The 16,055-nt window shown below is 36.3% G+C and overlaps 1 protein-coding gene across 5 annotated transcripts in view; it reads right to left on the bottom strand.

The window, feature by feature from the left end:
- The window catches only part of LOC107656392 (solute carrier organic anion transporter family member 1C1-like), a 46,662-nt gene that overhangs the window by 28,015 nt on the left and 2,592 nt on the right, over positions 1-16,055 (bottom strand). Inside the window, exons 2-3 of one of the 5 annotated variants that reach the window (XM_016444242.1) lie at positions 12,019-12,076; positions 581-732 (exon numbers count right to left, since the gene is read on the bottom strand). In XM_016444242.1, coding sequence (XP_016299728.1) covers positions 581-718 — 138 coding nt within the window. In that variant the 5' untranslated portion in view covers positions 719-732; positions 12,019-12,076. Of the gene's footprint in view, positions 1-580; positions 733-3,588; positions 3,636-3,780; positions 4,176-12,018; positions 12,077-16,055 lie in introns of those variants that run through there. The other 4 variants (XM_016444241.1, XM_016444244.1, XM_016444243.1 and 1 more) reach the window with 4 other exon arrangements.

Here is a 16,055-nt window from a genome sequence, read left to right as displayed (position 1 = left end):
GGCGGCCGGGTGGAGGCAGCAGCTGCACGCCGGGGCAGGATGTACCTGATGGCCTCAGTCTGCTTTTGGGAATGACAGGATTTTCATTTTTGGGTGAACTAACCCTTTAAGTAAACCTTTACATTATAACTTTACAATACATCTACCGGTGCACATGACTGCGTGTCTTACACGGCACCCCTGCTCTCGACAGACGGCATCCCGGTTGGGAAACACTGTCTTATAGAGAGAGCTGAATGCATCTTCTGTGGCCGTGCTCATGTGTTTATGACAAAGGAACTGTGGAGCATGACTCTCTCATTATTTACATCGTTAGCCATAATCATCTCATCAGGAGCGCTGGCTCAAAACCCCCTCTGTTCTCAGTGCTCAGCTCTTCAGAAGAAGATTCCACCACAAACTGAAGCTAAATCTTGTTTGGACCCAATGACGTCACAGCGCCAGAGGCCTTCAAAGCCTGTTACGTGGAAAGCAATGGACCTGCGAGCTCGCAGACATACCAGCGCTTCTTCTTCAGGCATCAACACAATGTGACAATTGAGAATAAAGCTCCTATAGGTGTTCAAGTCAGAAGACTTACCTTGAGGCTTGAGCAACAGGGCCTAGCCGAGCTGGGGCCGTTCTCCGGTGACCGTCTCTCCTTATTTGGCAGGTCCATTTTCCACAAAATGATCTCGTTTTCTTTGGGTGAGGTCTCTCTAATGCAGTTTCTTGGCATTTATGCATGCACCCCTGAAAGAGAGATAGTTCGCATATGTGTGTGATCCATTTCTCCTGCCATAAAACTGCTTTTAGCAAAAATATGTTGCTCTTGTTACAGGTTTAAATAGAATTTGAGGAATCTGTACAAATTTGGCACACGGTGTGAAACAAAAGTTCTGCATTGTGTTCGTGCAATGCAATTCTCGTTCTTATAGACTGATTGAAGTGACAACTCTAAGAATAGCAGCGGAAAGATCAGCTCCCAGGAGAAACGTGCAACTTTCTGTGGAGAGCATTTTCTCCTATAACATCCTGGTATGAGTTTTAAAGCAAAATGCATGTTTGAATTGAGGAAATCTTGGGAAAATATTACAATGTTGTTGCATTTAGAATAACTGATAAGATGAAATCTAGTGAAGTACTGTGCAAACTTTTCTTTGCAAGCATGTAAACAAAGGCATGCTCTATATATGCTCATCTAATCTAATACCACATGTATTCACTCTGTACTTATGTACCTTATACGTCGCTTCGGGAATTTTAATCTCAACAACCACTTTGAGATTTGCAAATGAAACCAATGAACTTGTGCAACATGTGCTGTAGTTTCTGTAGGATTTAAACTCAGTCTCGTTCCCTACTCAGGGAACCATGGTTACATAAGTAACCTGAAACGTTTCTGCCAGTACTTCTTTGTTAGTCCTTCTTATTTTACTAGGTGTAGAATTAAAAATGAATCCAACTTTTTCCCTAACAACACTAACTCTTAAATACTGTTGGGGAGATTCATATATCACTCATAACTGTCATGCAGCGTTATTGAGACGCTTTTATAAAAAAAATAAATAAAAAAAAAAGATTTTTATGCTTTTTAATTTTAATTTTGTTTTAGTAATTTTGGAGGTTTTTATTAAATATATCTATAAACATTTTTATTAATTTTTAGCTATTTTAGTACCATTTTAGTATCAAGTAAAGTAAATGAAAATGAGAAATTGAGAAAATAATTTTAAGTATTTCACTTTAAGTTTATTTCTAGTTATTTATGGTTTTAGTTTTACTTAACTATAATAAGCCTGCTGACACAAAATATGAAAGATTTATTGGTTACAAAGCATGAGTGTGAATGTGTGGTGGAACAACAAAAGTTGAATAAAACATTCAGGTTCTTTTGACAAAGTTATGACCAAACTATCAACTACAGTCCTAAGTAAAGTTGCAAGTTGCGTTATTGTTTCTTGGTAGGAAAAAGCTTATCCAACCACATTTTTCTGAATATAAATCACAACTTCAGGTCCTTGATAACTCACATACACAAGAACCTCATATAAGCAACTTCTATAAGAGTCTCCAAGGTATTCAAGCTATTCAAGCTCTGATTGTATATTCGGATTGAACTTTATGAGTCCTTGAGCGCAGTCAGTGCAGTAAATGAAACATCAACTGAACTATAAATTTCAGAGGCTGCTTTGAATTTATGAATAATTGGACAAGTTTTCATGCAACTTAAAAATATTGCAGCCTTCTTCACAAGCCGAGATGTTTACCTTAGTCATTTAGCTGATGCGTTTTCTACTTTTCTGAGTCACTACACTTATTATGACAGGGACAGTCCCTGTAGAGTTACCGGAGGTTATGCGTCTTTCACAAGGACGCAAAGGTTCATGAACCAGCTCTTTGTAGAAACAGACAGATAATCGGTTTGACTGATTTTAAACAATATTTGCTCTTTTCTACTTAATTAGGTCTGTATTATCATGTCTAAATGACACTGTTTAGTGTTTCTAAAGAACCGCACTCAACAACACCACTACGCCACAGTTCATTCATATTCAGAAGTGAGAAGCACGTAGCTTTTACACAGTCCAATATGTGACCATTTAGATCACAAAACTGCAGAAATCATAACATTTATACAGAATTTTATATGAATGATTACATGAGTTGTATTCTGATTATTTTGTTATTGTCAAAACGCAAAACTAAAACATTTAATCATACAAATAATCAGTAAACAAATTGGCTTTGAACTTAAAACCTTTCAGTTACACTGTAAAAATGATTATTTGAAGCTAGAGTACATTTTACAAGAAATTACTACACACACACACACACACACACAAAAACTGGTAAAGAAACTATTTTCACTCAGAATTTGCTACATTTTACAAACAATCACAAAGAACAGCAAGTAACACTTAATCAAACATTAAATTTTGAAGCAGAACAACTAAAATAGTATTTTCTTGTAAAACATACTCCAATAATCTTTAAAAAGTAATTTTTGCAGTGTATTTCAGTCTTTCTACTTCAAAATTTCACGCTTAATTCAATGTGTTACCCTTTTTTGGTAATTATTTATAAAATTTAATAGCAATTTCTGAGTGCAAATAGTTTCAAAACCATATTTTTAATAGTGTACCAGCCAGATCTTTAACCACTGCACCACATTGCGCAACTTTCTACAATGAATGCATTGCATTTATCTCAAAACTAGGAGCTCACATATACATCAGACACATGAAGGTAAACAGTCTGTAGTCTGGTGAATTGATGTGGATGAGTGGTCATGACAACCAGTGCGCAAGTGCGTCTAATTAACCAGCAGCTGATATGAATCCACCCCGAACCCACAAGTGACCAGAGGGAAAAAATAATAAAACCGTTCAATGTATAAAATCCAATGCACAGACTGAATGTTAGAAATAAAAAACGCCTTAGTCTCCGGAACCCAGATGAGCGTGCATAATTAAAGCACGCTATAAAATGATTGTTAATATAAGTAACAAGTCAATGGCGCAATAATTATGATGCACAATAACTCTCAATCATTCAAACTAATCTAGTAAACGGCACAAACACACGGCAGTCCACATGCAGACCTACTTTTAACGAGCAGACGTTGGCTTTCTCCTCTTCTAACACAAACGAACGCAGCTTTGCGCACCGCCAGACCCATTTTAAACCATGTCATGTCTAGTGCGCAATGCATATCCATAATTTGTAAGCAAGAGATGAATTAGGTCAAATGTCTTGTGTCTGTCTTGGTATACAGAAGAACAGCTGCGATCTACTCACCAGTTCATATATACGATCCGGTCTCGTCTTCTCTTGGTTGTTATACAATCTATGGATATGTAAGTGTCCCCGCTGGTCCAGAATGAGTGTGTATGGAGCAGATCATGTGTGTCAGATGGTTTTCACATGGAAAGAAACTTCCCACGGGCTGCCGGAGACGAGGAAAGGCACTTGGTCCTGGAGGTTTCCCAACACTTCCACTCACATCCGATTCCTTCGCGCTCAGCTCGATGTGTCCGAATCGTTTAATCTTTTTGACGTCAATCTTTTTCTTAGGTTTTTCACGAGCCTTTCTTGAGAGGTGAGCTAGTTTGTTCTGCTTGAAGCGGCTGGATGGATCGAGCTGAAGCACGTGATGAGCGCGCAGAGGGACTCTGCATGATCACATCATACGCGTGAAGTGCGCGCTGAGCGTTTCATCACTGTTTTAGTAAAACGGTGACACTTTATCATAACTGAAATTAATATATGTCTGACAAACACTATATGATTCTTTACAGACCATTAGATTAGTGCGAATTCATAAAATACATGCTCTGACACTAATAGGCTATGTTTAGCCTTATTTAATGTTTGTGAATGAAAGGTAGGCTATATAAGAAAACACTCAGTCATGATTTACATTAAAGTCAACTGTATAATTAACCTTTTGTTTGCGGTCTGAGAGAACAAGCCCCAAAACATACTTACCATTAAAATATGAGGGTTGATCATTAAAGATTCGCATAATTATTTTATGTTTTCTGTTCTATTGCGTGTCTAATCTTTAATAATGGGGTTTCATTACGTCAGAGGGAAAAAAAAATGAAATAAGCGATTTAAAAAAATTATTTTATTTATTACGCATTATTATAATTATTAACCTATTAATTTTTTAATTATTTTATCCCAAATTTTTGGGGTCTCTGTGCTGCACATACAGAAAGACAGTTTTAATAGAACATGACTCATGTTTAATATGTGTAAAATGGGTTTTCATTATGTCAATGGAACATGCCATTTTAATATTTATTTTTATAATTATTAAATTGATTAACTTTATTCATTATTATTAAAATATTATTCATATTTTTTACGTATTAAATATTGTTATATTAACTTATTAAATAGCATATTAATTTTAAATGATTTTATCTCAAGGTCTCTGAGACCCTGATCATAAAGTACATTTTACTACAACATGACTGATCTTTAATAATATTTGTAAAATGGGTTTTCATTGTGTCAGAGGAACATTAAAAACATGAAAACATTTAAATAAGCAATTTTTATGATTGTATTTATAGTTATAATTAGTTAATAAATTTGTTAACATTAAATTATGAATAAAGTATTATTGATGCAATTATTAAAAATATTAACATTAATATTAATTATCACAAGACCTCTGAGATCCTGAACATAGAGTCTATTTTAATATAACATGATTGATGTGCAATCATACATTAAAATCTAATCTGTGTGCCAATGCAAAATGTTAACACTAATTCCAATGGGTTGCAACAATTTGAATAACATGAATTTAAATGATCATAATCAGTTCTTTGTTTTTACAGAGATAACTTACTTGGCTTGAGTTTCCAAGTGCTTTTCAGGAAAACCATGCCTGCGAATCAAAAGTGACGTCAATGTGAGAGACAGACTGACTCATTCAATGCCAAAACAAAATGTCAAACTACGGGTGCAAAGTCAGTCGTTCCTCAAGTTCGTTCAACCTGCATTTATCCATCCCCCCATCCAGATCAATTATACCAAGCCTGGACGTCCAGAGATAAATATTTCTGAAAGGAACGGATGGCCAAACATGTGTGTACTCGTACAGATCATATTTATCCACAGCCAGATGATTTTGTTCCAGCCATACTTCTTATATATTTAGAAAAACAGTCATTTTTAATAGCATGTTATTTATTCAGCCAATATGGAGTCCTCATATAACATGTTTTCAGGAAAGGGTGGATAGAGGAGAGACAATGCACATTGCCTTGTTTCCATGGAGATGACCAAGCCATAATATGACAGTTGTTATAACCTTCTGACTGTGGATTACACACATCCTACTCTTGCTGATACATGACTTGTCCATGTAGACTCAAAAGCACCCAAAGGATAAAGCCATTAATGGACCGAATGTCTGCATTTCTGATGTAAAATACGAGATGATGGCCAATGCAATCACGTGGAGCATTATGGTATTAAATGCACTGCCCGCCTACTTCATGTTCATAATGATAACCGTTGTAAATAGAAAATGAAAATACATTGCATATTTAAATTGTCAAGAAATGGGAGAAATGGGGATTTTTATACATTACCTGTATAAACAAAAATGCATAAAGCCTCAATAAGCAAAAAAACGGCAGAGTTTTCTATACATCAACAGACTCTAAATGTATGTATATGCAGTCTAATCTGTGTGATTATGCTGTTAAAATATAGGCGAAAATATGATTTAATAATATAAATGCATCACTGTGTGGTATGGCGCCTGCAACGCGTCCTGCCGCGATGCCCACAGCCCTCCAAAGTTTTGAAGAATTGAAGGAAGCCTTCTGCACCGCTCCTACCCTCGCGCTGCCCGATCCTCAGAAACCATTTGTCGTGGAAGTAGATGCGTCCACCGTAGGAGTAGGAGCGGTGCTCTCCCAGCAGTCTGAAGAGCCTCCCAGCCTCCATCCCTGTGCATACTTCTCCCACAAGCTTTCCCTGGCAGAGCAGAATTATGACATCGGGAACCGCAAGCTTCTCGCCATCAAGCTCGCGCTGGAGGAGTGGAGACATTGGCTGGAGGGAGCTCGTCATCCCTTCCAGGTCATCACTGACCACCGGAACCTGGAATATCTTCGGGAGGCCAAACGCCTCAACCCCCGTCAGGCACAGTGGGCGCTGTTCTTCACCCGTTTCCAGTTCACTTTTACCTACCGTCCCGGACCCAAAAACACCCGAGCAGACGCTCTATCCCGCCTTCCTCAAACCACCGAACGGGTAATACCCCTGGAGACCATTCTCCCTCCAGCCCTGATTGTGGGTCCCTTTCAATGGGCACTAGACGAAGAGATCCGCCAGGCCACCCACTCAGAACCAGCTCCACCGGGAGGTCCAGAAGGGAAGGTCTATGTCCCATCCACTCTCCGCAGTACCCTTCTGGACTCGCTGCATTCCTCTCCGGGCTCTGGACATCCAGGCAGCCAGCAAACCCTCTCGCTCCTCGAATCCCGCTATTGGTGGCCCGCTATGGCGCGAGAAGTCCGGCGCTTTGTCCAAGGATACTCAGTCTGTGCCATCACCAAATCTCCCTGTCACCTACCTCAAGGCAAACTGGTACCCCTTCCCATACCTCACCGGCCCTGGTCCCACATCGGAGTCGACTTCGTCACCGATCTCCCTGAGTCCGAATCCCATACATGTATTCTCGTAGTTGTCGACCGATTCTCAAAAGGATGTAAACTTCACCCCCTCAGAAAATTACACACGGCCAAGGAAACCGCTACAGTTATTCCACCAAGTCTTTCGCAACTTCGGCATCCCGGAGGATATCGTCTCCGATCGTGGGATACTTTCAGACGGTTTTCGAAAGTACGGCAGAATTCTTGGCCTGGTATTTCTAATAGGATTTCACTAATCCATTCTCGCCTGTTGCAGTGGCCTGCCGAACAAACGGCTACTTCAACTCCATATTCTTGGCATGGTGCTTTATAACTGGGTTAGCCCGTTTACAGTAACATGACAAAACAAGCACAGTATAATCTAAGATGTTAGAATAATTACAACTGAGAATATGAATAATGTGCTAATTGTACTGACTCAGAGTTTAATTCTTGCATCACAGGAAACTCAATGGGTTTCTTTGACGCAGGGCAACCGTTATATTTGTGAAATCTCAACTAAAGAGAAGATAACATATTCTTTAGCTGTAAATATGACTTGACTTCATGCACAACACAACAACTCATCAAGTCCTTGAACTAATTGTGTGCAGAGATACAGTGTACCGGCATTTGCATTTGAGGGCCACGTGTGACGTCATATCCAGATACAAGTATTTTTGTGCACAGAAGATATGCACATGAAATCAGACTGTTTATTTATTATTTTTTTGTCTGAAAATGAAGAATCAAACAACAGGGGCATCACTAGACCCTTATTGTAGTAAAACAGCGCAGTGGCTCAGTAAAATATTACTGATAAATCCTTATGTGTCAATGGGATTGATGTATAACAACCTGAGAGTTTTTTTGTCTGATAACATTTCAGCAAAAGCTGTATGTTTTCTATGAGCTGTTTCGAATCAGATGCCAAATTTGTGAACGAATCACTCTAATCAGTCAAACGGGTTTGCACAAAGGTCTGAAATTGTTTGTGATTCAGTTTGATTAATTCGGACAGTTCACTCACACACTGAATCATCTGCAGCATTTTCTCATACCAAAAACATGGATGTGGTGGATATTTGCCTACAGTCATTATTACAGTGAAATGCAGCTGTTAATAAAATATTACTGAAAAACCTTTATGTGTCAATGGGATTGATGTCCTGAGAATCATTTTCTCTGACAATATTTCAGGAATCAAGTCGTGTGTTCTTAGAATCAGAACCACAACTAGTGAACACTGATCAAACGGGTTTGCGAAAAGATCTGAAATGGTTTGTGATTCAGTTTGATTCATTTGGACAGTTCACTCACACACTGAATCGTTTGCAGCAGGTACTCACAAGGGTTATTATAGTTATAGATCCTTCTGAGGGAGAAATGGGGATCTTTATAAATTATAAACAAAATTTATAGCAAAAATGAGCTAAAATGCATATTGCAGTGTTTTCTATACGTCAACAGACTCTAAATGTATAATTGATGTAATCTGAGGGATTATGCTGTTAATTTCGGGCAAGTGGAAGTACTGTAAGTAGAGCTGCATCATCCATCATTTTATGATTAAGATATAGGTGATTTAATAATATAAAATTTATATTTCAATAATTTAATATGAAAATGTAATAACAATATTCAATACTTTCATAATATAATAAAATATATAATATATAATTAAAATAATATTGTTTATATTATTTTAATAATGAGGAATATTGTCTCCCTCAAAAATAATCATAAAAATAATAATATTAATTTAAAAAATGTAAAAAGTCTAGGATTTTTTATCAGTAATCATCATTTCTCTTCAGAAGGATCTATTTTAAAAAGCTTAATTTTGCAATATATTTTCATCACTTGTTGCCAATGCAACGTTTCTCATTTTAATTTAGTTTAACTTGATGTACTAAAATATAAAATAAATAAAAAAAATAAAAATAAATATACATACACATACACATAAAAACACAAAAAGAAAATCTAAAAACTGATTAAAAATATTAATAAAAACTGTAGTATCTCAAGGATACTAAACTAACTCGCACCAAAATAGTAACGGGATATTTTATAAGACAGAAAATAATAGGCGCACTGGATGAGGTGGATATTTACCTAATTTACAGAAAACAAAACTTGTAAATGTCTTCTATCATGTCAATGGTGAAGCAGCATGTTATTCAGCATCCAGCTTGTGAACGACTCTATACTGCATCCGTTTATTTTTATTTATTTAGTCATTTAGCAGACGCTTTTATCCAAAGCGACTTACAAATGAGGACAATAAAAGCAGTCAAAACTAACAAAAGAGCAACAATATATTAGTGCAAATGACAAGTCTTGACACACACATATACACACACACACACACACACACACAAAGAAAAACAAGTAGATAGAATAGAAAAAATAGAAAGCTAGCTGTTTATATCCAAAAAAGAATTGAATAAAGTACAGTATCATCACTGATACAAGAAACACTCCTGTCAAGAACTAAAAATAATCTGTGACTAATGTGTAATTAGAGGAAGTTCCCGCTCCTCCCATGTCACCTGCAGCACGTGCTCCGGAGGCTGCTTTATGCATCACTTACGCTCCTAATGACCTTGTTGGAGAGGGTGTAGCGTTCCAGGCCCGTGACTCATTATTTGTAATCAGCACAAGCCCTTCTCACTCCCCCAGACGAGAGATTGGAAAACCTACATTTTGTGTCAAGGCGAATGCATTGGCTTGTGTAAGAGCTGCGGTCAACTGAGTGCATGATATACGTTCCTAATCTGCGACTGCGAAATGGACTCATGATTAAGCGAAGTATTGCAGAATGAGATCCTCTGCTGACCCTTCGCTAAGACCCGCCTTAAAACATTATTGACCAATCCTAGCGTAGCAACTGTTGCTATATTAAAACAAGCTTTGCTTTTTTCCTAATGTAAGTCTATATGGAAGCCCTGTATGTTTTGATTGAGAGTTACGGAAATTATCCCAAAACAAAATGTACACATTTTTTAAGAAAAATGGCGGATGCGAATTATTTGCATTTCATACATCAGTATTAATATTCACTCACTGAAATATCATGCACCTATTTTGGTGTTAGGCTGGTCAGAAATAGCTTGTAAGTCTCTCATTTTGCTGTATGATTACCAAATCTTGGACTCAATTTCTTTTTGGTCATAGGCCTCATTGATCTGAGCTTATGCATCTAATCTCAAAGCATTATTTGCGGTTAATTGTTGAGGTGCACAAACTCAGATCAATAAGGCCTATGATCAATCAGTTTCAAAAAGAAATACAAAACCTGTGCTAATGGAAAGAAAACAAGTTGACAAAAAGATTGAATACAAGATTTGGTAATAATATAAGACAACAAGAAATTTATAAGCTATTTTCTGTAGGCCGGTCAACACCACAAGTGTAATGAGGTGGGGGGGAAAAGTCCCAAAAAAGTACAAAATTATCCAAATTTTCATTTAATTTAATGTGGAAATTGTCCTGTATTGTGACTAGATTCAGCTTGAATTGTTACACAAAAGCATGAAAAAGGAAATGTGATGTGAATACAATTTAAGTTTGTATGCATTATCTAATTTTGGTCTATTTAAAAAAAAATGACTGGTTATGAAATCAAATATTACCTTAAAATGTCTATAGTACGTGCAACCTTGTCTATACTAAATTAAATATAATATTTAAAAGAACAAGTCAAGAAAAATGTGATTGAAAAGTTTTTTTAAACAATATTAATAATAATGATAATAATAATATAATGAATGAAATGGTGACCAAGCCCAATATAATGACCAAATACTTCAAACATACACTCTAAAAAATGCTGGGTTGTTTCAACCCAATGTTGGGTCAAATATGGACTAACCCAACTGTTGGGTTAAATTTTGGTTACATTTTTAAATTAACTTTTTAACCCAACAGTTGGGTTAGTCCATATTTGACCCAACATTGGGTTGAAACAACCCAGCATTTTTTAGAGTGTACTTGTCCTTTAACAAATATAATTTTTAATCTAAATCACTAAAACAAAAATGTATGTCCACATAGTAAACTACCAATATCACTCTTAAAAATAAGAGTTAGAACCTTCATTTATACAGATCTTAAAGAACCCATATGATCATTACACTGATCTGAAGAACATACAGTGTAATAAAACATCAAAATTCAACAAACTACAAAAAAAAGACCTATTATGCTGCAAAGAAACACTGAAGAACTTTTACGTTTGATCTATATAAACGGATTAGCATGACATTTATAGCAAACGGTTTGAGGAGTCTGATCATGTAAGAGGAGCGCTCCTAGGGAGAATGGCAACGCTGCTGAATTTGTGCGTTTAATTTGTAAATCTGCCTGACTATGGAGTAATGGAGGCCTACGGCTTTAGAGAATCCCTTCTGAAACCTCTTCCAGTCTCATGAGCTTCAAAACAACCACTTGACTACAGACATCTTTCCCTCCATGATCTTGATCACTTATATAATCTCATCACTTGTCTATACAAAGTGTTCGGTTTGCTAAATGCTTTGTTTCCGGTAACTGAAGTTCAGATCATGTTATTCATGCCTGAATTCAGATTTTGCATCTTAAACTAATGCCAATTAAGTTAGCTGTTGCTGAGTAATTCATGCACGGCATGTCTGTCAGAAAATGGTTTCGTTAGACATTCACGTTTGCAGAAGTGCCAGAGAGACTGCTGATGGTGAACTGGAAGGAAACATGACTTCCTAATGAATGTTACATGTGTCTGGAATGCTTAAACAATCGTCATTACTTATACAAATTTAAAACAGCTCAATATTCTCTTAAGGTAATTTAATATATGAACAATCTGATTCAATTATTTTGAAAGTCTTACCTGTAATTCAAGAAGAACATTGATGAATCACGTTATGGCCATCCTTATGAGGAACAAACTAAACATACAGAAACATTAAATATTACAATCTTGTGTCTTTGCTGTAAAGTCTTTGAACAACTGTGCAAAGTTATTATCGTTACCTGAAACTATTAAAAACATTTTACTGACTGAAATAAAGCTGAAATAAAATAAAATATAAATACACTAGCAACTAACTGAAATTGAAGCACTAAAATTACTAACTAGAACTAAATAAAACCAAAACTGAACTAAAACCGAAATAAATTAAAACTAATTAGTAATATATATTTTTAAAAAGTAATGAAAATGACAAAAACACAAAATTACAAAAAGTTTAATTAAAAGGAAAATAAAAAAAAATAAAAATGTGAGATATCAAATTTGAAATATTAATTACATTTGAAATATTAATCAAATTTATAATAGTATATTAAATTATAAATATTAGGCGAAACATTTAAACTAAATGAAAATTTGAAATGTTGTCTTGGCAACTTACTGAAATAAAGTTGAAGCTCTAAAACTACTGGAAATAAAACTAAAACTAACACTGAAATAAAAATAATTAAACCTAAATATTAGTACATAAAAAAAAATGACAAAGAAAGAAAAAAAATGTGACAAAAGCACATAAGATTACTAAAAAAAAACATGAAACGAAAACTGAAAACAAATAAATAAAAATAAATAAAACCTAATTAAAAATATTAATATAATTTTAATAGTACTTAATGATAGTGTGCCTTTAATGTGAAGTTGGAATTTCTTTCTTCGAGCAGAAGAAAACATTTCTAATGCTAAAAAATCTTAATATTTTCACTGTTGTAATAAACCAAACTTTCACAGGATATGTTAAACCAGATTTTTAGTTTCTGTAAAAAGTCAATGGAGTTTGCTGATGAAAGGCTCACACTGAGGTCGTGAGGGGTCGTTCCCACAGTTTTGGTCAATCAGTGATGAACACTGTCACAGCTACACACTCCAACAGAAGGACCGACTCCTTTATTGAGCTGGAGTCTGGATCCGGAGGTGGATTAATCAGGTGCTCCAATTAGTGAAATTGCTTAAGACTTCTTCCACCGGTCAGAGCATAGGCGGAGGGTGAACCAACTCCACGGTAAGGCTAAAAGCAGCCAAATGTATTAAACATCATAAACCCGTCTTTTTAGGCAAGAACCAGACATGGGTGTCATGTAGGCTAAAAAAATGTTTAATGGGACTGAATTTGTATTTAACGTGATTACAATTGAATAAAAACGTTAGAAATTTGATAATTATATAACGTTTCCTTTCCACGGTTATTCAAACAGCGAATAAATTATATAGAAAGTGACATTATCACTAACTTTAATCTATCGCGAGTTTAAGTACAAAACTATCGTTATAAACCACTGAAGCTGTATACACTGTGAAATGAATCTCGATTCTCTTACTTATGTACGTCTGCGCTTTGTTGTTTATGATGAGAGAATTCGCAAGAGTCCAGAACGCGCATGCCCTCAACAAAACTGATGAGTTTCAGCGATGACTCATCTGAATGCCTCTGATTGGCCATTGCATTCCTAAGCTCAACAGAATTGTGTGTGATTGGTTAAAATGCGCAACACTGTAAAAACGCCTACAATTAAATACTGTGCAACATGAGCAGATCTTAATTTAATGCCGCAATGGACACTGTCTATTCATATTCACTTTGTTAGCAACAGACGTAATAGATTTAATTTGTCTGTGCAGGGGCATTTTTGCCCCAAGTCCCCGACTCCCCGTGGCCAGGGGAAGGCTAAGCCTTACACACCTATGGGTCAGAGGATGTGAGCGACGCTCCTGACCAGCACACAGTCAGCTCAGTTCCCACTGCATTTAACCTTCCAGACACTCAGGTTAGGATCAGAGGATGAGAACAGCTTAAAACTGGATCAGGAGAAGTTAAAGGAATGACACACAATCCAGACCTCTGCACTGGCCTCATGCCATGTGAGCGAGATGCTTTTTCATCTTCTTATTCTGGATTTCAACTCACAATCAGTGCAGAAAACGTACCTAAGGTAACTTTTTGGAAAGTTTAAAACAAAGAAAAGTTATAAAATAAAGAATAGATATTGCAAAGATACAGTGTTGGGCAAGCAACTTGGAAAATGTAGTGAGCTAAGCTAACAGTTACTCTTCATTAAATGAAGCTTCACTACACTAAAGCTATAGCCCTGTGAAATGTAGCAAGCTAAGCTACAGCAACATGGCAAACGTAGTTTACTACATCTAAGCTAGTTTTTAAAAATGTCATTTTTATATTGCACCAACATCATACGTCAATGCTCTCTAAGTGATCAATAAAACTGTCAGTAGACAGGCATAATAGTTCAGTTTAGTTGTTTATTCAACAACTGTTCCAAACCAATTTGGCAACAAAGACCAGCATCATGTACAGGGCCGGATTTACCTCATATTATGTGACATAGGCAAAATAAATCTTTGCTGTCAGCCGGAAACCTCCTATTGGTAGTTGGTATTGTGGCTTTATTGTATACAGATACATTTATATAAATAGTAACACTTCACAATAAGGTTCATTAGTTAACATTATTTACCTAGTGTAGTTAACATGAACTAAGAAAGAACAATACTTCTGCAACATTTATTAATGTTAATTTCAACATTTACTAATGCATTATTAAAATCAAAAGTTGTGTTTGTCAACATTAGTTAATGCACTGTGAACTAACATGCACTACAAATGAACGACTGTATTTTCATTAACAATATATATATATAGGCCTACAAATAACTTAGGCTACGATTATTTGCATCGTTGCATGTGTCATTATATTATTAACATTTCACCAAAATCAAGTTCAAATACGAAGTTTTTGACCAGCGAATGTTTTTCCCGTCATTAACGCCACATCAAAGGTAGTCGGGGCATCGCATTTACATTTTCATGAACTTGCAGGTTATACAGTTTTCTGTCGCTATGTGGGCGCTCAGTTTTTTGTCTGTTATTTGGCCAAAGTATCATATTATAAAAGATTCAGCGCTTCGCACTAGCTATTTGACTCTGACTTGACAACAAATGCTAAATGCTAAAACGCCAATTAGCATATTCATGACGTCAGTGCGTCGTATTGTCTTGCCTCCATTTGAGCTTGAGCTTCAGAAATGCTTTGGATAATGTAGCTTTTGTTGACGCTACCGCGCTACTTGATCAAAAAAGAGTTCCGCTACTGAAAAGATATTTGATTAAGAAAACAGCGACGCTACCACCATGCTACGGAGAAATGTAGTTAAGCTAGTAGCGTCACTACCTGTACTGCCCATCACAGCAAAGATATCACGAATGGCCAGATTATTGAGATTTTCTCGCAGACGTTCGTGTCGCTATTAAAGCTGCAGTACGGAACTTTTGGCCCTCTAGCGGTCGAGACATAAAACTGCAAGTCACTCGCGGAGGAACATTGTTTTGGGCTTCAGCTGAGTTCTTCAGCGCGGATGAATACGGCTTCATGATTGTACATGTGGTCACAATCGAGCATTTGATCAGAGCTAATAGACTTGATCGGTGTCGCGTCATAGCTGTGTGGGCGGAGTCGGTGTGGGGGGAAAACAGTCCTTTCCCCCTCATTGGAAAAGCATGGTGTTGACTCAGAATGGCCTACATAAAATTATTTCTGCCGCTCGACAGTTCAACATACGTATAAAAACTGAGCCGTATTGGGTCGGACTGTCCATACGGTATCTGTGACTGGACAAACGACCCATTTAACATTGACAAAACAGGTAACATTAAGGTCCACTGAAGTGCCTTGAAATGCACAGCATTATTCTATGTGGTGTGTGCTGCGGCTGCCTAATCATTTTCACAAATACGTACCGTAAAATAAAAAGATAACATGAAAATATGTATATAAAATACCAAAAAACATGGTTATTGGTTACTATAGTTAAACCATGGTAAAAACAACATGTTTTGCTACACTAGCAATAGTTTAACCATGGTATTTGTAGTAAAACTGTGGTTA

This window comes from Sinocyclocheilus anshuiensis, unplaced genomic scaffold (assembly GCF_001515605.1).
Source record: "Sinocyclocheilus anshuiensis isolate Anshui unplaced genomic scaffold, SAMN03320099.WGS_v1.1 scaffold183, whole genome shotgun sequence".
Lineage (NCBI taxonomy): Eukaryota > Metazoa > Chordata > Actinopteri > Cypriniformes > Cyprinidae > Sinocyclocheilus > Sinocyclocheilus anshuiensis.
Note: the sequence above shows the minus strand (reverse complement) of the source record. Positions and strands in the feature narration are given on the sequence as shown.